At 39.4% G+C, this 25275-nt stretch overlaps 2 protein-coding genes across 2 annotated transcripts; both read left to right on the top strand.

Moving 5' to 3' along the window:
- Nucleotides 1–734: 734 nt before the first annotated feature.
- narf (nuclear prelamin A recognition factor) lies at nucleotides 735–17048 on the top strand. Its single transcript, XM_041816546.1, has 12 exons — nucleotides 735–1026; nucleotides 1591–1663; nucleotides 1774–1839; nucleotides 6565–6693; nucleotides 6789–6921; nucleotides 7268–7402; nucleotides 10155–10273; nucleotides 11740–11869; nucleotides 13491–13563; nucleotides 14179–14316; nucleotides 14463–14620; nucleotides 15983–17048. The coding sequence occupies exons 2-12, from the start codon at nucleotides 1607–1609 to the stop codon at nucleotides 16228–16230; spliced, it is 1386 nt and encodes a 461-aa protein (XP_041672480.1). The 5' UTR covers nucleotides 735–1026; nucleotides 1591–1606; the 3' UTR covers nucleotides 16231–17048.
- A 1007-nt stretch (nucleotides 17049–18055) lies between these two features.
- LOC121528577 lies at nucleotides 18056–23563 on the top strand. Its single transcript, XM_041816092.1, has 4 exons — nucleotides 18056–18211; nucleotides 22149–22514; nucleotides 22598–22719; nucleotides 22807–23563. The coding sequence occupies exons 1-4, from the start codon at nucleotides 18139–18141 to the stop codon at nucleotides 22957–22959; spliced, it is 714 nt and encodes a 237-aa protein (XP_041672026.1). The 5' UTR covers nucleotides 18056–18138; the 3' UTR covers nucleotides 22960–23563.
- Nucleotides 23564–25275: the final 1712 nt, after the last annotated feature.

The following is a 25275-nucleotide window of genomic DNA, read 5'->3' as shown; positions in this document are numbered from 1 at the left end:
AAAGTAATACAAACTAAATCAAAACTAAGCATTTTTTTTTTAATTAAAACTAAACTAAACTAAGAAACTAGAAGGAAATCTAATAAAAACTAAACTGAAATCTAAAACAAAAGGAAAAAAAGCTATATAGAAATAAAAACTGATTAAAAATCCAAAGCTATCATAACCTTCCTATCCTAAACACTTTTTCAAAACTTGAATCTTGGGGAACTTCCTGCATTTGGTCCATTTCCTTTCCATAAGAGCATTGTTCAAAATTAGTTTCATAAGTTGTGAAACTGTTTCATGTTTTGTAAATATGTTTTGTAAAATACACATTTGTTTCATCCTTTGTAAAAGTGTCTAAATTTGTTTTGTTAAAAGTGTTTCAGACTTTGTATTCTTTTTTGTAATTTTCTGTTGACATTTAGGAAAGTGTTTTGTAAATTTATTTTATGAATTTGTTTCAAGTCTTTCAGACTTTGTAATTTTATATTGCACGTCCAGGCCACCGTAACATTTAATACGTCCTGTTTAGTTAATAAATTAAAGATTCATATTTTTCCTTTCTTTTATCATAAAAATATTCTATTTTAATTTAGTTTGACAGTAAAGCCAGTTTGTGCTCTGGGTCAAAACAAAATATTCATAATATAAAAAATATGTATTTGTCACTTTTAGCTGACAGGAAAACTCCTAGCTTCCGGTACATATGAGGAGACAGCGGCCTCGTTTGCGCATGCGTTCTAGATTCACCGGGGTACACAATGGAGTCGGACGTACATAGACATGACTGGCATGTATACTAGGATCTTCGGCGCATATGTAAGCCTAAATTCAGTGTTATGAAACAACCACGTCGGTTCAGGTATCAGTGGGGATGACTCCGCTGGAAGAAGACTTTACTTGAGACGGAAAAAGGTGCTGAATAAGTGCTGGCCTCACCTGCTGTGAAGTGTAACGGTGCGGCTGTCTGCTGCTCTTTTCACTGTCCTCTGCAGTTTTCCTTCCCTTTGTGTGAAAGGGCAGTGAAGTAAAAAAACGCCGGTGAGTCGCCTTTAAATTCGACCTTGTAGTGTTCACAGAGGGCCTTACACCAACAGTTCTACTAAAACTATATTTAAGAGGCCTTGAGTCTAGTAATTACCTTAAAGAAAAACTCTTAGCTCTGTAATAACGCGTTACTCTTTGTTATAAATTACCGATGCCATGACTTACAACAAACACAGTTAGAGTATCACCATAAAATAGACCTTTTTACATGATTGGCAGGTTAATCTACATAATAAATGCGGGATTAAGCTCTCAGCCCTTGTTTTTTCACTCTAATGCCAACAAAATGATGCAACTGTTTCTGAGGCCGCTTTTCTTTGCACAGTGTATATAATTAACCTGAGCCATTTAAATAGTAAATGATAGGTTTCTAGGTCTGTTCATTGTTATTTCCCCCTCCTGGTTTCCATCATTGTAGAGCTGTTTTCGTGAAAAAGAGAGTCAGTAGTGATAAGACAGTCAGATGAGGGTGGAGCTCACACAACACAGTAGCAGGCTGCAGGCAAAGCCATGATGGATCTGCTGTCTATTTAACATTATTTCACCTTTAATTTACAGATAATCTGAAGGAAAAATGTCAGAGGTCAACGTAGGAAAGCGCAAGGAGAAGTGTGAAAACTGCACTAAACAGGTAAATATCTGCACCACTCAGCTATCTCTATGTATTAGTCAAGTTAAATGATAGTTTGGAAATTTGCCTCAACATTAATCATGAATTTTGTTATTGCTTTTCTCCTGTAGTGCAACAAGAAACAGAGTGAAGATGGTGCCAACTCATACAAGGAGAGAGATGAAGTCAATGGACAGGTAATGTTTATTTACTCAGTGGTAAAGCTGGGCATTAGCCTATATCGAGACAAGGCCTAATGATGACAGTAGTGCTATTGTTGATAGAAACTTCAGTGTTTTCCACAGCGCCGCTATATCCTGATTCACGATATATATCGCGATATTTTGAAATGGCCTCTCATCTGCTGTGTTTAATTCGGCCCCAAAGGACACGAGTTTGGTGATGAAAATAGACTGTTCTATTGGATTTTCAATAAAACTGTATGCAGAAAGTAAATATCAATATAAAGTCAAATTTAGCAGTTTTATTTTGATTTTGATCATGCAGTCTTTTACTTTTAATATCAAGAATACATAAATCATGAAATACTCAGTGTTTTACGGTGTATGGAAAGTCCTGAAATGTTTTCTGTGTTATGTTTACTATTGATGATTATAAAATGATTATTTTCCTTATTAAGGGTGAAGCAAACCTACACAAAACTCACCAATCCTGCATGAAGACCAAAATCCTGCAGTCTAGTCCACTATTCAGACTCACAGCTGTGATTATACTAGTCCGCTATCTGTGCTGATGAGCGCTGGACCAGTTTCTGACAAGTTCATGACAGGAGAGCGTCTATAGACCTTGTTCAAGAAGGTCTCCTGTGTGATCATGGGGGAAAAAAGCTTGTCTGGAGGCAGGAACATTTTAACCCCTCGTTGTCGGTGTTTTTAACTGTTAGGCTGAGGTAAGTCTCCATTGTTGTGGAGATGTGCATCACATTTGTCTGCTGATGGGCCGTCTTCCCTCTGACCTGTACGACTCTGGCAGAGAGTTTTCAGCAAAATGTTCGCACCCAGGCAAATCTCATATTCTGGGTTAAGTGTCTTTATTAGATTTTTAAAATCCTGTCTTTTCAACAACTGGGCTCGTGTCATTCGTGACGTGTTGTGTTACTGCCGCTGTTATCTCGGAGTCATTTTGTGGCGTATTTTAACGAATACCACGGGAGTTAGACCTCCTTCTTTTCAAAGTTAAACGACTGCTCAACGCTGCAGATCCAACGCTGTTTCTCATTGACCGTCTTAAAAAGGCATCTAACCACAGACGCTAACTCGCCACGCTGCTCTGTTTACCTTCCTGTCCCCTGCTTCATGTGCAGAGTTTTCTGGATGGACGAAGATGACAGCTCTCTGCTGTGAGAGATGCATTCAGGGACAATGGGAGAAGCGAAACTCCGGCGACAAATGCACGCTGGCGGCTCAAAACTTCCACATAATTTATACTCGGATATTCACGATATAGTCATTTTAACGGCATGCTACATTCACAGAGCGAGGGCAAACAGGTAGCGCCAAAATCTATTTGTGGTGGGCCTAATTTATTTGTGGCGGCCCGCCACAAATAAATGAATGTATGGGAAACACTGAACTTGAAGCAAAACGTAACTACTATTTTTTTTTTGGTAGATTATTTCATTGTCGTAACAATGCTTCTTGGAAATAAATCTTATACCGTTGGGAAGCCTGTTTATTTCCCTTTTAAATGGTGCCATAGTTGTAAGGAACATGCATTTGTGGGATGAGCAGCAGAGCTAAGTATGTGGATTGTGCCCATTATAATGCAAATTTGCCTACAGCTTATTCTGCTGTTGCTCCCTATTCACTTCATAGTGCAGTGGTTCTCAACTGGTCCAGTATCAGGACCCACCACTACCCCCTTATCAGAAATCATGACCCAAATATTTTAAAATTTGTAATTGCTTCAATTTATTTATGAAAAATGCTGCAGTTTTGACCTGAAACAGAACAAAACACGACTAAACAAAGAGACAGGGCAACTCGAACGTGTTAAAAAGTGCACAGATACAAAAAGTTTTCATGCATACATTTCATTTTTATTCCCTTTTCCCTGGACTGAATGCAATTTTAGTACATTTGTGAGGAATTTCCTTGTTATCTTGGGGAAACCAGCTTTGTTATTCCAGAAAAGTTAGATAGATAAGTGGAAATCTTGAGAATATATGAGTGGAGAATAGGGCTGGGTAATTAATCGCAAATAAGATCAAACCACAATTTGGTCTGCTGCAATTTTCAAGTCACAGACAGTGCAATATTTCTTTAAGCTGAATTTTGTGCCAAAATACCAGTGTAAACCTTTTTTTGCAGCAGAGATGTTTTACATTATTACATATTATGCAATTTTTTTTAGAATAGTCTGCAAAAAAACATACTTTCTCCCTTTGTACATTTTTCTTATTGAATATGAATATGAAAATTACCACTTCCTTAAATACAAAATTCATATTCGATTTGCAGTACAAGTCAATTTCAGCTCAGTAAATTATCAGTTTGAAGCAGTGATACTCAACGCGTGGCTCTTTTGTCTGAATTTGGAATATTATTGCCCCAGAAAACTTTAAAAAGGCAAACTTTGACCTCAGAAACTAGGGCTGAACGATTTGGGATATAATCTAATTGCGTTTTTTTTTTTTACCCAATATTGTGATTGTGATTTAATATGCGATTATTTCTTAAGTTCCTCATCTCATATATTTTTTGCCAAAAACAAACAATAATTAATTCTTAACTATAACCAGCACAATATAAGATTAAACTAGGGCTGAACAATTTTGAAAAAATATCCAATTGTGATGATTTAGATTCATTATGCAAATTGGATATGACCTGTTGTATTAAAATTAAGAAAAAAGGATATTTTTTTGTACACTTTTCTAAAAATATGCAGTAGAATCATTGCATGATATGTAATGCTCAACAGCTCTGCTGCAAAAAAAGTTTTAAACTGGTTTTTGACACAAATTTCAGGTGAAAGAAATATTGCACCCTCTACAATTTGAAAATTGCAGCAGACCATATTGCGATTTAATCTAATTTGCAATTAATTGCCCAGCCCAATCAGAAACTAACCTTTGCAAGTCACGTTAATCAGTTGGTTTATACAGTTGGCTTTAAATGTCAACCTTTGTTTTTTTCTGTATATTTCCATTGCCATTATTTGCAATTTTTTGCCAAATGTTCATGTCCATTTTCACTGCTTTAAGCCTGCTTTCGCCCCTTCTTTGCTACTTTTATCCTGTATTTGCCACTTTTTCACCATTTTTTGCCTTTCTTTGACCCTGCTTTTTGATATTTGCAGTTTTTTCTCTTTTCTTGCCACTTTTCGCCCTTTGAAGCTGCTTTTTGCCATTAAATGCCACTCTTTTCCCCAGTTTTGCCACTCTTTGCTGTTTTTTGCCCATTTTTCCTACCTTTTTACCTGTTCAGTCACTTTTACACTCATTTTTGCCTGTTTTTTTGCCACCTCTAATTCATTTTTTTGGTAATTTATCCTTTTTTGCCACATTTTCTCCCCTTTTTTCACTTTTTACCCAGTTTTTTTTTACCATTTTATGCCTCTTTTGCCCATTTTTGCCACTTGTTAACCATTATTTGCCACTCTTAACTTAATTTTAATGCAATTTTAACCCATTTTGCCACTTTTCACCATGTACAATGTGGCTTTTGCAAAAGCATTTTTCAACAATTTGGCTTTTTGGTTGAGTGATGCTGGATGGAAGTAACAATTTTCCCAAACCGTTCAGCCCTATTGGAGACTGAAATGTTTGTTATCACAGAAAAAGTAGGTAAAACTTTAAAAAGTATGGATCTGTATTCGCTTAGGGATTCCATACATTCTAGACATTTCACCACTTTTTTCAGGCATTGTTTGCGACCCACTGGAAGGAGCTCTACAACCCACTTTTGGGTCCCCACCCACCACTTGAGAACCACTGTACTAATGAATACACCATTTTGTAGTGGTGTCTGAATGCTCAGTGAGCATCGTTATTCACTATATTGTGCACTTATTCTATCCCACAATGCATTGTTAAAATTAGTGACCGGGTGATGGTCACTAGCTGAGCACTATTTACCATCATTCAGGGTTGCCAGGTCTGCAGTTTTCCTGCAGAATTAGGCTACTTTTTAAGAACTACCACAGGTAGATTTTTTTTGTCTGCTGGTTGAGCAGACCCATTTTTGATGTCTTGTGTATGTGTATTTAATACCCAAAGCAGAATAACCTTTTTTTTTTGTACCCTCAAATATAGCTAAATCATCCAGCAGAGATGCGGGAACCCATGTTGGGAACCAGTGCACTATATAATCCACTATATGGCGGATAGGGAGTAGGGATTGCATGAATGATATCAGTGCATAAACTCAATTCCAGTACCTGCATTTTAAGCAGTATCAGATGTATTTCCAACACTGATACTGAAATCAGAACAAGCCTAGTTTAATAGATGAGTGAATAGTTAAGGTGATATCAAAGAGGAGCTCCTGTGTTAATATGGGACTGGATCTGTAAAGATGTTTTTGATTGAAATAGCTCCTAATAAAAGAATCCCTACAGATTTCTGTTTTCAATCCTTTGGAAACTATTGAGTGTTTAGAAACTCTGTTTTGCATAATAATTTCAAACATTGCATTTTAAGTGTTTTTGCAGAAAAATGCCATTGTCAGCATTGGTAACTTTGCTGCATAAAATCCAGATTACAATATAACTGTTGAGGAATGAAAAATTCTGTTGACTGCTGATTATATAGACTATTTAGGGAAAAAACCAACAAAAGCAGTAAATGCACAAAAATTTAGATCACAGTGTAATGAGGAAATCGACCACCAAATCCCTGGAGTACCTTTTCATTGTCACTTTTTAAAAATAGCTGACACAACACCCGCCTGTTCCATTAGATGCAGGAGGGTTCCCAGTTGCTGCTGAGTGCCTGTCTGTCCTGTGACGGCTGTCTATCAGAGGAGGAGAGTCTGAAGATCTCTCAGCAGAGCCTGGAGGACGTGGAGCGGGTCCTGGCACTCAATAAGGTGAAATATCCGACCAGTCAGTCACAGTAACCTGAGAAGTCTGGAGGCTGAATGTTAAGCAGTGTCTTACGTTTCCCCAATTGTTTTCCTTGCAGAGGTGCGACGTGTCGAAGCACAAAGTGCTGGTGGCGTCGGTGTGTCCGCAGGTTCTGCCTTTCTTTGCTGTCAAGTTTGGCATGGAGATCTCAGAGGCGGCTCAGAAACTCTGCAGCTTCCTGAAAAGTTTAGGTAAGGATGTTGGATGCAAAGTGCTGTTTCTCTTCATGCATTCTTGTCAAAGTGTTCCTCTTGAAGTGACAGGTTTATTTGTCTGAATGCCCACTGAGGCACGTAAAAGTCAGGATATTCCCAAATACATGATTGATTTGGTCCATCATAGTTTGAACTTTATTTTAGCATCTGCCTGTTTGAAAGATTTCCACTTTGACAGCTTGTTTGATTTTATAGTTTATTTCAATATCAAGTGTTAGAGACACAGAATTGTCTTTCTGTTTCTGGATCGTTTGGATGAACTTACATGCAGTATCTCACATAAATATTCCTCTCTGCTCTCTCCTCTGGGTTTTCTCTGCAGGAGTACAGTACGTTTTTGACACCACACTGGCAGCCGGCTTCAGCATTTTAGAGAGCCAGAAGGAGTTCATTCAGCGGTATCGCAGGAGGCACCATGACTCCAACGCCTTACCCATGTTTACCTCTTCCTGCCCAGGTGAAACCATCTTTCTCTTTCATCTTCACTCACAGCCTGTCAGGCTTTTTTCTAGCCAGCTGCACAGCCTCAATATTCATCTATTTGCTTCTCCTTTGTCCTGCTGCTTCTCAGACTCCAGATTAGAGTCTAATTTACATGCTCTGTGCTGAATACGAGGAGGCAGCCTGTTTTAGAAGTGGAGATAGCAGAAGTCTGCTGGTGGGGATAGATAGACCTCTTCAACCACTCCCTTCATCAGAGATAGAAAAAGAAAGTGCTTCAGACTTCCAAGAGCTATGATAACACCTCAGTCCATCCAGTCCACTGGGCTACCTCTGGTTTCAAGATGTGGTTTCGCTACACCTCAAAGAAATAGCCAGGGACATGTGATTAATCAAAATGTGTACAAATGGGTAATATTGATTGAGGCCTCGAAAATGTTTAAATAGGTCTTTCAGGAAAAATAGCTATAGGCTTACCATTATTATTTTAAGATTTCAGGTCTTTTATTTAAGGCTTTCTGGTGGCTCCTCATGCCAAGTGTGGGGTATCATGGTCGAACCTGGGCTGACTGCTATACATGCCTTAACCCAGAATGCACAGTTTGCCCACAGAGCTACAGCAGCGTCCCATCATCATATTTACTTTGTCAAAAAAAACTTACTGTTGCATTCTTTTAAATGACAAAGTTGATCTTTGAGCCTGTAAATCCTTAAAATTCAGTGACCAAAAGATGAGAATTTATTTGGATTAGGGCTGTCAGCATTTAACACATTAATAGCGATTAATTAAGGTCCATAATTGGGGCTTCTTTTAATCTGCCCTTTCAGCACACGCTGGCTGAGCCATGTCAGCGTCTCCCTGCAGCCTTAGAGGAAGAAATTAAGGCGCTGTTTACACATTTTCAGGTGAAAATGTAAAACTTTTGTAACGTTTTGGCTGTCCGTTTACACAAGAACAACGTTTTCGTGCCTGAAAACAGAACAGTTTGGAAACAGGCTGCAGAGTGAACATTTTCAAAACGCCCCCATCTCCTTCTCCGTGTACACAGGGAAAATAACACTTTCTGAAAACGCACATGCACACCACAGCTGTCAAACGCGAGGGTTGCAGCACTCTGAACCGAGCCAGGTCTGCTTGATCCGAGCCGTCTGGTGTAGTTACCTCTGATTCAGGTCGTCACAGACAGCTTCATTTAGAAAAGGGGAATTATTCTCGGCTGGAGAGCTATCAAGGCCAGTTTCTTTAAAGCCGTGCTATTAATTTTGGAAACGATTACATCTACCTTTTTTTACCGATCATCATGATAATCACTCTCATCATCATCGTTGCGCGGCAGAGAAATTTCACGGCTCATATTAACACAAAAAATGCTTTGCAAGATCAGTCTTGTTATAACGAAGATATTCAACTGAGAATAATTAATTCTCCACGGACAAATTTAGCTCCTACAGCCTTTAATTTCTCGTGGATTTTCTCAGGAGCGCAGCTGGAACCTTTTCACAACGATATATTTTCCCGTTTTTCAGATATATATTCTTCTTTGAAATAATTTAGACTATCTTTTTTTCTTAAAGCTTTGACATTGAAAGTTCAGCCCATAGACTCTCTTCCGTGTTAAGGTTGTAAAAGATATCTGTAATTGCTTCCAAGAAGCAGATAAAGTTGAAAACGGGGAAATAGAAATATCATCTGAAAATTTCCTGTTGAACCCTAAATCCACGAGCAATTAAAGGCTGTAGGAGAAAAATTTGTCCGTGGAAAATTAAACAGTCTTAAAGGATATCCTTGTTATAACAAGACTGGCCAAGCGAAAGCATTTTTGTGTTTATATGTGCTGTGAAATTTCTCTGCTGTGCTACGATGGTGATGATGAGGAGGATTAAGTGATAAATTACTCGCGTGCACCAGTGTGTGATAAAAATGTTACATATTATCAAAAACACACGAAAAACAGTGAATGTGCAGCACTGTCCTTAATGTAGAGGCAGATTTATTGTGCAGAAAATCACTTTACTACAGCGTTTTTGTGTGTCTTGCGGTCTCGTGTAGACAGAGATTGTTTTCAAAATGTTGCCATATAAATGTGGAACTTTTTTGAAATGGAAAATGAAGCAAGGCCAAGCTCCACCACTGCTCCTTTATGTCTCATTTCACTCTGAAAAACTCACAGACAGCTCAGTGCATGAGTCAAAACTCATCTGCATGTGTGTTATCAAGCATTTACCTTTCTACTGCTCCTGTTTCCCTTTTCAATCCATAACAAGTTCCTTTTTCTGTGGTTAAGTTCAGTTAGAAGGGTCTGGCTGAAGTCATGTGAGTTCTAGCCAATCAACAACTGCAGAATATTGCAGTTACAGTTAAACCACAGAAAATGCCAGAACTTTAATTCTGTGCTACGGTAGCCTGCTGGGTTCATGGATTGAGTCTGACACAGCTAATGTTTCTTACAGTTAAACTGGGTAACACAACTCATCAGTTAGAGACCAACATTTTCTTCTTTTGTAACATTAGTGGTTAAAAACGTTAAATGTCAAGTCTTAGAATGTGTTAGAAATCATAAACCAAAGGCATCATTTATTAGAAACTTACAGCTGTTGTGCTAATGCCTAACGTTTACTACGTGACCCTCAGCGTGACTGGGAACCTCGTGGTTTTAATCTCATGATTGCAGTTGCATTATTTAAGAGCCATACCTCACAAACCCAAACTTTCTTCTTTTCTAATGCTTTTTTCTTTAGTTAAAGCGTGTCTTTTCATATGCTTACAGGTTGGATCCGCTATTCAGAGCGCATCCTGGGCAGTTTGGTCACCCCTCATATCTGCACATCCAGATCTCCTCAGCAGATCATGGGCTTGATGGTCAAAGACTACTTCTCTAAACAGCAGGTGAGGCTTTGCTGCAATCAGAGTCATTTATTTTGTTAATGCTGGTACCTCAAAACACACTTTTGAATGCATAAGCAGTTTTCCTGTCACTTGTGATGTTGACAAAAGTGGTGATAACATTAAAACAACGAGGAAAATGAAAAATGTAGAGAAGTAGAAGTTAATGTTACATTAATGTTATTTATTAAGTGGCAAAATTAGAATTGCACAGTTTTAGACAACATTTCTTTTTAAAATTACTTAGTAATTAGGGCTAGAATGCAAATTTAACGCCAATTTATTTATAATAACTCAAATTAAACAGATGACCCTCGACAAATTTAAACTAAAAAGACAATTCACTCAAAAAAAAAAAAAAAATTCAACAACACAATTACCATTAAGACTAAAAAAACAAGATGTGAAAGTCAAAAAGGTCTCAAATTTACCAAATTACCAACAAAAACACAGTTCTCAATAATACGAAGTTTTGGAGGCTGGAACAAACAAAGGAGATGCTGCTTTAAGTGACGCCGCCGTGTCAACCACGGGCTCCCGTATTTAAAGACTGGACAACCAGTCAGCCTCGCCGCCAGCCCCGACCCCATCAGCTAATCGCTAAGCACCAAAGATGACACCAAAGATCCACACACATGACAGACAGCACACTCACTTACAGGCAAACAGGACAAACAGAGGGGTCCCACAAAACAAGAGACAAAGATCCACGCAATGACAGAGCACTCACTCAGACACAAAAGGAGAATGCAAAGTACAAAACACCACAGCAATACAACAATACAGTAATATAAGGCCACAGCTGTAACACCTCCATCCCTAAAGATTAAAGAATGTTACCCCCATTATGTCTGCAGTTTAGACAGAGAATGTAAATGCAACAGAGCATCAGCTAAGACACTGTCTTTTCCTTTTTTTATGACTAATGTCAATGTTAAAGTCTTGCACCAGCAGAGACCATCTCGTCAGTCTACGGTTCATTTTTTCTATCTGTGCCAGGAACACCTGAGGAAAGTGCAGTGTTACTCCTGCATTACTGACAACTAAAACCCTGTTGTGACTTTTTGCAGCCCAGAATCTGTAACTCTGCAGCCAAGTGACAATATTAGAAGCAGTTCAAAGAAAATACTGCTTTTTTTATCTTAATGTTTTTGTTTTGTTCCTCCATAAGTTTACTGAGGATGTTTTCATGAAGTTAATGCTTTCCTCTCTGCTTCCTTGCTGGTTGAATTAGCTAACATGTTTACTAAGGAACTTTTAACGGTTATTAATCATGATCGCAAACAAAATGCACAGCCTTAAAAAAACATAACTGTAATATTTTAGCAACCTGGTGTGTTTATGAAACTGACTTTCTGTTCTTTAAATCTAGAGCAAAGCAAACGCTCAGGAGACAGCCCTTTCTTTCTCTACAACCAGGTTATGCTTCCTTCTCATGTTGTTTTTCCTCCTTCCTTATCTCCCTGCAGAAGCTGAGTCCGGAAAAGGTGTATCATGTGTTGGTGGCGCCGTGCTTTGATAAAAAGTTGGAGGCAGTCAGAGAAGAGTTTTATAACAGCCTGCTGGAGACCAGAGACGTGGACTGTGTCCTCACATCAGGTTCAGACTTCCTTATCTCACACTTCTGCCCTGTGCCAAGAAATACTAACAGATTTCTCAGAGCTTGTTTTGCTAGGTCATGTTGAATGAAGTGTTTGTTTTGTGAAGGTCTGGAGTCTGTCAGGCCCAAATAGAAAAATACTAAATATTGTACATTTTAATGATCAAATCCTTTATGATTGAATTGTCCTAAATTTAAGAGTCAAAATGGAGCCGTTGAAATGTCTAATCCTCACTTATTAGAGTATTTTCTCAGCTGGTTACTAAAACACAGGGGAAAACAATGGCTATAAGAAGTACTGGATGCTTTACCCTTTTATTTTTACTGGTTCATCAGTATTTATGACTACCATCACACTATGAAGACAAAAGAACACTCCAAGCAACTCAAAAAATGGTTATTAAAACGTCTAAGTCAGGGGATGGATACAAAAACATTTCCAAGGCTCTGAACATCCTCCAGAGTTCAGTTTAATCAATCATCAAGAAGGGGAAGGAGTTTGTCACATGTGTAAATCTGCCTAGGTCAGACCGTCCTCACAAACTGAGTGAGCGTGCAAGGAGACTAGTGAGAGGCCACCAAGACACCTATGACTACTCTGAAGGAGTTCCAAGCTTCAGCAGCTGAGATGGGAGAGACAGGCCAGCGTTAATTTCGTCAACTAAAACTATGACTAGAAATGTTTTGTCCATGACAAAAACTAGACTAAGACTAACAAAATAGATTTGTGATGACTAAAACAGACAAAAAGTAAGTTTTGTTTTCGTCAAGATAACTCACACGAGGCTAAAATGTAATCTAGTTTTCGTCTGACATTCAAAATCTCCACTGTGGGTAAATCTGTCCAAAAACAATGCATCTGTAGCTATTCTGCCTCTCAGCTGTAGAAAAGCAGGGACCCCAGACACTACCATGACTTGGTACCAGATTTGGCAAGAAAATAAAAGCTTGGACTAAAAGGAAATACTAAAATGTGAGGACTTTTTATGGACTAAAACTAGACCAAAACTGTTTGCGTTTTCGTGGACTAAAACTAGAGTAAAACTAAAAAGGTTAGAAATTACTAAACTGTGACTTAAACTAAAATGCATTTTATTTAAAGACTAAAAATAAGACTAAAATTAAAAATAGACTCCATGGTCAAGTGCATGAGACCAAAATTGAGCTTTTTGGCCATCAGACAAGATGCCAAACTGTGCACGTCACAGCAAACTCACCATCCCTACTGTGAAGCACGGTGTTGGCAGCATCATACTGTGGGGATGCTTCTAGGATGATCATAAGCTAATTATTCTAATAACCAGTTTAAACTAAAGATCTATTTTTTGTAGTTAGTAATGTTCTTGCATATTTTCCAAAACAGAAGCCGTGGTTAGAAGCTTGTACTCAGACACTTGTCGTGACTGATACTGGTTACTCAGATTTGCAGTAATCCTAATGATAATAAATCATCTTGGTTTTTAACAGTTTGAAATGCCCTTTTGTTCTTAGAGTTTAAATCCTTATGGATGTTTTGCCAGCACATATGCATACTGTATTTCCATTTCACTAACACACTCAGTTTGTAAAAGAGAATATTAAAGACATGGCATTAATAGGTACTTCTTTCTTCTATTTCAGGGGAGATCTTTTACCTCATGGAGCAGAGAAAAGTCTCAGTGGAGGAGCTGGACTCAGTTCCACTGGACCATGTGTGAGTTATTATACTAAATCTCATTCAAAAAGTTATTTATAGAGAGAATAATCAAATACAAACTACAAGAAGAGAGATAAAAGTGGCAAAAACTGGCAAAAGAAGTGCCAACAGTGGGCTTAAAGCAGCAAAAATTGATCAAAAGTAGCAAAAGAAAGATAAAAGTAGCAAGTAAGGGCAATGGAAATTTACAGACAAATCATTAAGTTTGACAATTAAAGCCTACTGTATAATTGTGGGAAACAAACTGATTTATGTGACTTGTAATGGGTAATTTTTGAGGTCAGGTTCCCTTTTTTATGGTTTTCTTGGGGAATAATATTTCAAATTAAGACATAAAAGAGCCACACTTTGAGTATCGCTGTTTTAAACCATGTAATTAAGGCAAGGCACAACGGACACGTTTTGACTCGTGGTTTTCCTCAGTGTTCCTCTTCCTCAACGCTGACGGACATCATGAGTCGAAGCGCGCCCGTTGTGCCTTGCCTTAATTCAACTGTTCAAAAGGACTTTTTTTTTAGTGCTGATGTCTCAGTTTAAGCTGAAAAAGCTTTGACCTCTAAAATGTATTTGTTCACTGAGTGGTTGCTAGAGTTGCCTTTTTCATCGCTGCAGGCTGGGGGAGGCTGGAGACCTGACGCCGGTAAGACACGAGGGCCGAGGCTCCGAGGGCTTCCTGGAACACATCTTCAAACATGCTGCCAAAGAGCTCTTTGGTCTGGAAGTTCATGAGATCACATACAAGACCCTCAGGTAAAACACAGCTGCACCCAGAGACTTACTTTAGTGGGATTCACTTGAGTTTTTATTGTGCTGTTCTAATTCCCCAAGTGATTTTAGAATCCTCTTCCAATTTCTCCAACATTGACATCATTCCTGATGTGTTTTTAATTCTGTAGGAACAGGGACTTCCAAGAAGTGACTCTAGAGCGAGACGGGGAAACTCTGCTGCAGTTTGCTGCAGTCTATGGTTTTAGGAACATCCAGACTCTGGTTCATAGGATGAGGAAAGGACGGGTGCCTTACCAGCTTGTAGAGGTGCTGTCCTGTCCAGGAGGTAATACAACCACAGACATAGCTACATATTTAGGCAGTATATACTGCATACTGAGCACCAACCTGACTGTGAGCATGCCGTCAGCAACATACTAAAACACAGCTGTGCAACTTCATCAGGCACTCTTTACTGGGCTGAGCTTTGCTGGCTAACCTAGCAACAAGCTAGCACAGCCATTGGCCTGTATACAGAATTAAACAACATTTCCATTATGAATACAATCGCAGAGCTGTTTGAGTGCCATCTAACAATATTTAGATATAACAGAGTACATTTACTTTTATTTTTTGTCCACTTTTAGTCCGCTTGTTGGTTATTGGATAGTCTGAAAGCTCCACTGCTTTTTGGGTGGTTTGGGGAGACACACGTGCTCCAGTGTGATTTATTCACAATGTTAAACTGAGACATTTTAGCATATCATGAAAAATATTAGCTTATTTTGAATTTGATGGCAGCAACACTTCTCAAAAAAGTAGGGACATGGCCATTTTGTAGCATCCCCTCTTCTTTTGTTTGGTCTGTACACCATGCTCCAAATGATTATGCACATTTTTAGTGTCATAAACATTCATTTTTTTGTTTTTCAATGAAACACATGGATGGTATTGTGTCTCAGAGCTCTTTGGATAACTGGAATCAATCTCAGATACCTGTGATCATAGGTTTGCCAGGTGAGCCCATGAGAATGACAAAACCCCTTCGATGCAACATTTCATATCCAATTATACGAGTCAAAATCATCAGAATGCGATATTTTTAAAGAACTGTTCAACCCTAGTTTAGGAGTTAAATAAAGTTACTGGATGGCCACCATGTCCCAACAAGGCTGTGACATTAGCAAGGAGGGGGCAGTGTCATGTTCTGGGCTGGAATCATGAGGAGAGAGCTGGTCAGCCCCTTTAGGGTCCCTGAAGGTGTGAAAATGACCTCGGCAAAGTATACAGAGTTTCTGACTGACCACTTTCTTCCATGGTACAAAAAGAAGAATCGTGCCTTCTGTAGCAAAATGATCCTCATGCATGACAATGAACCATCTCATGCTGCAAAGAATCCCTCTGTGTCATTGGCTGCTATGGGTATAAAAGGAGAGAAACTCATGGTGTGGCCCCCATCCTTCCCTGACCTCAACCCTGTTGAGAACCTTTGGAGCATCCTCAAGCTAAAGATCTATGAGGGTGGGAGGCAGTTCACATCAAAACAGCAGCTCTGGGAGGATATTCTGACATCCTGCAAAGAAATTCTAGCAGAAACTCTCCAAAAATTCACAAGTTCAATGGATGCAAGAATTCTGAAGGTGATATCAAAAAAGGGCTCCTATGTTAACATGGAACTTGTGTGCATGTCTGTTATTTTTCCCCTCAGGGTGCTTAAGTGGCCGTGGTCAGGCGGAGAGTGACGTGGCTGGTCGGGTGGATAAAGCTCTGGTGCAGCAAATGGAAGAGGCGTACAGCAGTCTGCCGGTCTGTCTCCCAGAGCTCAACCCCGCCCTGCAGACTCTCTATCAGGACTGGCTACAGGGCCAGGACTCCCCACAAGCCAGCACGCTTCTGCACACCCAGTACAGAAACGAGAGTCAGGTGCAGACACAGCCCCCACACATGCAGTGGTGAGGACGATGTCAGTGTTTTACTCTGAAAGCATGAAGGTGACTAAAAGACGGCTGCCTTTAGCCAAATGGACCGTCACTTTTTCCATGATGGGGCCATAAAGGACAAGCCAAGGTCCAGAGTCTCAGTAGAAGCACTTCTTCCATTTGTCCACAGGAGGGCGATGTCTGCATTTAAATATGAGGCTGTCCTTTTCTTTATCCAAAACTTTATGAGGATCAAACATCTGGAAAAACCCAAACTAAAGCAGTGATGTTAAGAAGCTGCAGGTAATGGCTGTCAAAAACTAGGTTCAAAGTCCCCCAATCCACCAGCTCAGAAATGTAGCAGGTGTGAACTCTATATGTCCATTAATGTACAGAGCAATAAGCCACTGAGAAAACTATAAAGAAGCTTTTAGCACAACTTGTAAAAGCAGAATCCACATCAAGGAGCCTCAGTAGACTCCATCATCAAACATTACATCAAAGTTTTCTCCACTGTTCCACTGTCGTCAAACTTCTTGATAACTATGCAACAGTGTGATAGTCTTATCTCATATTAAAGCTAGGTTCATGCTGCTCTGCAAGTAATGAAGAAGATAATGCCTTTTAAAATCACTGAATGACTACATGGTGAGCTTGTTCTTATGTGGAACTACCTACCCAGTGTTTGGTTTAACCATCTCAGATTCTATGATTCATAGAAGCATAGTTTTTATTTTTTTAAGGTACAAGATAATTTCTTTTGTGTTGTCACATTGTGTCCATTCCTCAAACACTTACTTTTAAGTTAAATGTTTTTGTTCTAAAAAATCAGATGATATAAAGCACTAAAATGTCGAGACAAATAAAGAGTTTGCTCATTTCATTGTTTTATTATTCTTTTTTATTTACCAAGACTTCAGACAGAACTCACAGTGGATGAACTTTCTATGTACCCTAACCCTCTTTGCTGCTTTTTGCCCGTCTTATTCCTATTTCACTTATTTGTTGCGACTTTTTTGCCTCTTTTTGACCATTTTTGCCACCTGTAGCTCCGTTTTTGTCATTTCTCACCCACTTTCTGCCCTTTTTTTGCAACTTTTTCCTCCCCATTTTTGTCACTTTATCAGTTTTTGCCATCTTATACCTATTTTGCCCCTTTTCACCTATTTTTTTGCCACCATTTGACCATTTTTGCCACCTTTAACTTATCTTTATTGCCACTCTAAACCATTTTTTCCACTTTTCACTGCTTAGATTGTGGCTCTTGCAAAGCTATTTTTGAACAATTTGGCTTTTTGGTTGAGCAGGGTTGAGTAACACTGGACTAGAGGCTCTCAGCATTATCCCTGGTACCCTTATATTCCTGCAACACACATGAAGACTGGATGAGCAAACTCCCATGCTCCCTCCTCCTGTTCTTGAGGTTCCACAACCAGCGAGAGTGTCCTTTCCAGCACCCTGGAGTAAACTTATCCCGGGATCCTGAGCACTGTGATATTTCAATAATACAAGCACCAACCTCAGTGAAACTATAGTGGTTTTTCTCCCATCAAATGAATTGCTACTTTAGGTGCCTTACTATGCCAAAAACAAACCAAAATTTGCACATTTATTAGTCCACTTATTAGTCCTGGTGATGCTTTCTTTTAGACTTTACTGATAAAAATAAGCAAAGTAGGATGTGTAAAAATAGAAGTGTTATTTACCCTCAGAGAAAGAAGTGATTACGCATTTAAACTCCCCCGCGGAAAACAGTTTTTTTCAACAGTAAGCACTTCCACATCTTTGAGCTGAAACGAGGCACACTCAGCTGATAAACACAGAAACTTCTAAAGTCGTAGTCACATTTCCTTTCACACCACATTGCTGTTTAAAGCTCTCATGCGACAGTCGGCCTGTCAGTCAGCGGTGTCTTTGGTTGCTGGCCTGCAGCACGGCGTGCAGGATGGAGGCCCATTGGTGGAGCTGCGTGTTAGGACTTCTCTGCATGCCTGCTCGAGTACTCGGCTCCAGCACAGGTGGGTTTGTGTGCAACAAGGGGGATTATATTCACATCAAAGACTTGTTTTCAAAGGGGAATCTGAGTCCTCTTTTCCTGTTTTGCAGCCTCACTCTGAGGAGTTTCTGTAAAAGTAGTGCTTCCAAGATTTTACTAATTCTTTTAAAGGAACAGTTCTTTGATTAAGGGTGTGCATGCAAAGGTTATTTAAAAGAAAAATGTAATTCTGAGATTAAAAGCAGCAGTGCTCATTCAACCTACAATGCAAGCATTCACATGTATGCATGAGGTAAAGCTTTAGATGTTTTCATCATCACATCAGAATCGTGCACCTTTCAGGGGATCAGCAGATAAATTGCTTATGGGAGGATAAATAATATTTTTCCATGAACAGATTTGTTTTGAATTTCCTTTCTGCTTTGCTTGTGAAATATGAGATTACTTAACTTCCTTTGCAGAGCTGCTCAAACTTTAGCGTCTTACTGTACCTGTGGAAAAAGAGCCACAAAAACAAACTTGATTTCAAGACCGGAAATGCAACAAAGCAAGACAGTGAGTTCTGAGCCACCAGTCCAATCTTTAACCAAATGTGGTTTCCAGGTTTGATATGTCGGCTCTGAAGAGCAGCTGCAGAAATATATAATACAAAACAAAAAAACATTGGATAAAATATTCAAGCATTTCAGAAAAGGCAAAAATGTACAATAATACCCCTTAAAGAAATCTTATAGTCCATGAAATGTAAAAAAAAAAAGTTCCCTGAATGCAAAATAAACCACTGCATTAAATACGTAATAGATCCTTGCTTGATGCACGTCCCTTTAGAGTAAAGATAGATAGATAAATGGATAATTTATTAATCCAAAGGGAAATTCAGCATCTGCTAATTCAGGGGTTCTCAACCTTGGGGTCAGGACCCCCTTGGGGCTCACGAGACACTGAGAGGGGGTCACCAGATGCCTTAAAAATACTGAGTATTTTAAAAAGTACAGTCTTGCCACTTTACACCAATTTTACCAAATTTTAACCCTTTTACATCATTTTTTAACACCAATTTTGTCAATTTTAACACATTTTTGCCACTTAAAAACCCATTTATGTCAATTTTATACCCATTCCACTGCTTTTTTCTGCCTGTTTTTGTCACTTCTAAACCAATTCTTGCCACTTTCTGCCTATTGTTGCCTCATTCTTGCTACTATTAACCACTTTTTACACCCCTGTTTGCTCATTTTATCCACAGTTATCCCATTTTTGCCACTTTATATCATTTTTTCATCCTATTCCACCTAAAATCCCTCAATTGTTTGGACTTTAAAGCAGTTTCAGACAGTTTTTATTCCACTTTTACCACTTTTTGTACCCATTCGTGCCAATTTAATCCTTTTTAGGTTACTTTTATCTAATTTTTGCCACTTTTAACCCATTTATGTTCTTCAAAAATCCAATTTCAACACCTTTTCCACCAATTTTGCCATTATTCACTAATTTAAGCTTTTTTTTTTTACCCATTTTAAGTATGTTTTTAACAAAAGTTATTTAATTTTAAGCTTAACTTCCCAGTGGATCATGATTTTGTTGACCTCCATGGGCACCCAGTTTGGCCGGATCCCAGAAACCTTCCCCTTTATCCCTCCTTATGGGTGGCCTTGTCTCCACATGACTTTTCTTGAAAATGCATGGCTGTGTCAGCCACCTTCAGGTACAGTGGGGGTCCCCGGTCTCTGGCACCTTTATTTTGGGGGTCCCGGGCTAAAAAGGTTGAGAACCACTGCGCTAATTGAAACTGTAACATTGTAAAGTACATTGTAACACAGTTGCAAACAAAATGATTCAACCCCCACTGCAAATCTTGTGGGGTTTATTGCAAAATTAACAGACTTTCTGATTTTTGCAATTAACACATCAAACAAAAGCAATCGAAATAGTTCAACACAACTAATCCCTCAGGTGGTTTCCCTAAATTCAATGAAAATGTAACATAATGACTTCTCCATCAACTCCTTCATGACGAGCATCTTTAGTACTTAGTAGAGCATCCTGCTGCTTCTGTGACCTGCTGCAAACCAGACGCATATCCAGACACCAGCTATTGCAGCGTTTCTGAGGACTCTTAGCCCATTCTTCATGTGCAAAACTCCAGTCCAGTCATATTCTTGGGTCTGCATGCTGCAACCACCTTCGTCAAATCCCACCTGAGATTTTCTATGGGGTTCAAATCAAGCGGCTGTTACGGCCATTGTAGAATCTTCCTAACCTCGCAAAGCAGATGGATTTGCACATTTTCATGTCTCTCCCTGTTGAATCCATCTTGCAAAGCTCCCATCTGAACCGTTTGGGCCCAGTTAAAAAGTGACAGGATCAATCAGTGTCGAGGGGCAGTACTTTCAGGTGCGGCAGAGTCGTGACGTAGGCAAGCAGCAAGAAGAGGCCGGTGCAATTATGGTGGAAGAGATTAGCGTGGATGCTGCTAAAGCGCCAGTTTTATCCAAACTTGATGGTATTTCTTTGTTAAAAGAAGAACAAAGAACAGCAGTGGGTTGTTTTCTTTTCAGAAACAACAAAAGTCGAGTACTTACATGTCTACAGTCGCCATGGTTGTTGTTATGCAGTTCTCTATGGAGTTTACTCCTCGGTAGCGGCTACGTCGTGTGTTTTGTTGCTCTGATTGGTTCGTAGAGATGTGACAGACAGAACGTTCACCTAATCACCTTCCAAATTTTTTTTCAAAGGCTCTGCCCTTTCCCAAACACTGTCGATGGGAATTTTCAGGTTAGGTTCGGGGTAGAATCTTCCAGGACTTTCAGGAATTTGAGGTATGCTTGGGATCATTGTCCCGTTGAGAGGTTCAATGATGCCCAAGTTTCAGTTCCCTCACAGACAGCCTAGGATTTCCTGATACTTCAATGAATCCATCTTGCCTTCCACATGCTGCAGGTTTTCAGTGCCAGAGGACGCAAAGAAGCCCCAGAGAATCACCAACCCACCAACATGCTTAAAGGGATACTTCAACATTTTGGCAAATTCGTCGATTGCTATAGTCCCTATAGTCTTAGTAATAGGTTTGTCACCTTTAGTTGTCGGTGCAAGCTGTTTTTAGATCGGCCGTTGCCGAGTTGGAACCTGCTGTGCCAACTCAATGTAAGCAGACGGTATTCCAGCTTTCCCTCATCAAACTCATCAAATACACAATCCAACAACTCCAAAATGCTCTCGTGGAGAAGTTGTGACCTGCACATTCACCACGCTATGAAATAATAACGTATAATTGTGTAACATTACGACGCATGAAGCAAATACTCGGAGCTATTTCTTGAGTAAACCACTGGGCGGAGTGACACAGTGCAGCAGCCATGCCTGGAGTGTGGTTCCGGCTTTGCATTTAGCTTTGAAACATCTCCGTCTTGTGATGTTCCATGATTATTTCATAGCGTAGCGTCAAGTTTGGATAAAACTGGCGCTTTAGCAGCATCCATGCTAATCTCTTCCTCCATAACTGCACCGGCCTCTTCTTGCTGCTTGCTTAGGTCACGACACCGCTGCGCCTGAAAGTACTGCCCCTTAACGCTGATTGGTCCTGTCACTCTCTGACCGGGCCCAAACAGTTCAGACAGGAGCTTTGCAAGATGGATTCGCCAGTGAGAAACACAGAAACGGGCGAATCCATTTGCTTTGCAAAGTTATAGCGCTGATCCATCGTGCCAAAAAGCCTCAGTTTTGTTTCCTCGCTCCACAGAATCCCTAAACCTCTGTGGCTTATTTTTGTGATTTTGCACACTGGAGCTGACTTTTCTTGTGCTTTCGGGCCAGTAGTGGAGTAGGTGTTGGAGTTCTGGCATGGTTCTGGAGTTCTGGTGTCTGGATCTTGTTTTTTTCTTGGTCATTTTGTGTCACACAAAATTGTACTTCTGTGTTTTCGCTTATCATCAGTACTAAAAACAATCTCTTCTTGGCAGTTTCTCAGCAGCCCCTGTACATCCCTCTGATTGGAGTGAATTCCTCCACTGAGATCCTGTGCTCCACACCTCTGCTCGGCGCACAGGGGTTCTCTCTGCACGGTCACTTCCGTGGAAACAAGGAGATTGTCTACCTGCACTTTGACGATGGAGTAGTCACAAAGAAGACCATCGCTCCAGAATATGAAAGTCGAATTCATGTGACTCCAGCCCAGAAGGTCGGACAGGGTCAGGGTTTCCTCCTACAGTTCTCTCTGCTGGGGGTGGAAGATATAGATGTGTACCTCTGCAGCTGGAGCTACTTAATACCAAGGAGTGGAATACAACAAACCCTGACTGACAAAGGCACCTTTATCTTTCTTAGAGGTTGGTGAGAACTTTGAGTTATGTTCAAAGATGCCAATGTGTTCTGTTCATACTGACTTGCTTGCTCCCTTGATTCGTTACAGAAAAAGATCCCCAGGAAGAATGCAAACGGCACATTTTGGAGCGCTCCTTCATCATCTTGAGCGTGATAGCCCTCATTCTCTTATTCGTCTTCATTGGAGCGCTCATTGTGAGATGCAACCGGGTGAGTAGACCTTTAAACAGAACTACAGTCACAATCATGTAAAGACAATGCCATGCTCATACAACTACTGGTTTTCTGTTTCTACAGTTCAGATCTAATTTTACGCCCGTCAGGGCTGAAGCAACAGACAGACCGAGACCCCTGCCTGTCCCTCCTCAGCAGACCTCACATTGCCATCCTCATCCCTACCTAATCACATCTTTAGACTCTCTGGAGGACGGAAGCATCCGGTATGCCTAAGAGGCGATGCCAAGCCATGAGATGAAGAGCAGAGCTCATGCTGACTTCAAAGTGAATGTATCTCTCAGGGATTTGTTACAGATTACAGTATAGCTTTTGAGTCAGCAGCTTGACATACGTTCTCAACCCAGGAAAGGTGCCGCTCATTATGTCTTGCTTTTTGTTTCCTGTCACACTCAAATGAATGTTTGGTTTGCAGTAGCGTGATTGAGATACCACATCCTGATACAGATATGTGTATGAGACCCATGTTAACAGTTCTAGTGAAAAAAACTGCAGTGCATGCATTTTCGCTTTTATGGTTGAAGTGCTACCTTACGTAGGTGCTGACCTTTTGAGCTCTGCAGCATGGTGAGTGTCTGATTTTACATGAACATTGAAAGCAAGCTTTTTAATACCATTGAAGACCAGTGTTATAAAGTCACCACTGCATCCTTATTCTGGATGAAGAATTAGAGTCTGTTTTTTTGCTGCTTATTTGATCTCAGCTAGAACTGGACTGAAAATATACTTGTGGTCAAATGTGATGTATGTAAAGTTGATGTAATGTACAACCCAATTCAGAAAAAGTTGGGACGCTGTATACAATGTAAATAAAAGCAGAATGCAATGATGCATGAAAAACAGATGCTCATTTTGAATTTGATATCAGTAACACATCTAAAAAATGTGCATAGTAAAAATTGGAGTGTTAATTTCTCAGAGTTAGGTTGATTTAACTCCCTAAGCGTAATTTTAACTCCACCCTGATTTACGTGGTCTTCAGTGTTGGAGTTGTTTGACAGTGTTGATCCCATCAACACTGCAGAGAGTCAATTGACATAAGCTCTGCCTACTTTCATCTCAGAATTTGAATAATTTTCCCATGATGCCCTCATGCAGAATGTTTATATGTGTTTTAGATGTTTTAAATTGTGTTTTGGATATGTTTAGATGATGCCTTTTGTACAGTAATCATTGCTTGAAGTCCTTTGTTCGTGTTTCTGGTGGATTGTTGAAGATTTTTACATTTTTTAACTTTCCACCATGAGTGAAATTGTTTACTGAGTAAGTGACTTCCTGCCTGTGGGTGGAAAGTGTAGTGTTTATGTAAAGCAACTGGAGTTGCATAAGTGTTCATCACTTACCATAGGTCACAATTATATAACAGCCTTGTTAAATTGCCTGAGTAATGCACTTAGGCAACTATTGATTGTGTTATTAATCAATCTGCTCAAACATAACAGAAAAGAATGATCTTACTAAGGTGTTAAAAAACACCTGCAGGTGTTGAAAAGTAATACTTCAATGCCATGACGAATTGCTATTGGACAACTATATAAACTCAGCATAGGTGTTAAATTTAACACTATGGGAGTTGAATTACCACTGACGTAGAGTTTATTTGTTATTACAGAAGAATAGATAACCAACACAGCTGAGAGTAATTTTTACACTCTTCAAAGTTGATTAACATGTAGTGTTAAGTTCTATTAACACTGTACAGTGTTAGCCAGTGTGTTAGCCACTCTGAAATTTTAACACTCTGGAAAGAGTTAATTTAACACCAATTCTGGTTAGGACCAAATACACTTGGACACAGTGTTAAATTTAACTCTTTAAGTGTTGATTTAACACTGCAAAATTTGCTGAGTAGGGATGGGGCAAAGAAAGCCTGGAAAGGTAAGTGGTATATTGCAACACCTGCGATTTTTAAATTGCAGCATGCCCTGTTGGGATTTAATCTCATTTGCGATTAATTGCCCAGCCCTAAGTGGTACTGATGCAGAACACCTGGAGGAGCATTTTGCAACAAATCAGGTGAATTAGCAACAGGTCAGTAACATGACTGGGTATAAAAGTGGCATTTTAGAGAGGCAGAGGCTCTCAGGAGTAAAGATGGGAGAGGTTCACCAATCTGCAAAAAAAAAACTGTATTTGGAAATTGTGGAACAAATTCAGAGAAAGTTCATCCACATACCACTGCAAAGACTTTGAATTTCCCATCATCTACAGAGCATATCATCAAAAGATTCAGAATATCTGGAGAAATCTGTGTGTGTCAACATTGGATGCTCATGAGCTTCAGGCCCTCAGGCGGCTTTGTCATGAGGGTAGCACTGATCACCTGGGCCCACAGTAGAGAGTGGCCCTTAGGAAGCCTGCAATGAGAAGTATGTTTTTATTTATTTTTTCTTAGTAATTATAATAGTAACATTATTATTATTATTATTATTATTATTATTATTATTATTATTATTATTATTATTTTATCAGCATTATTGTTATTATTCTTGTTATTATTAGTAGTATTATTAATAGTATTCTTAATATTAT

Source organism: Cheilinus undulatus, linkage group 20 (genome assembly GCF_018320785.1).
Source record: "Cheilinus undulatus linkage group 20, ASM1832078v1, whole genome shotgun sequence".
NCBI lineage: Eukaryota > Metazoa > Chordata > Actinopteri > Labriformes > Labridae > Cheilinus > Cheilinus undulatus.
This window is presented reverse-complemented; position numbering and strand designations above follow the sequence as displayed.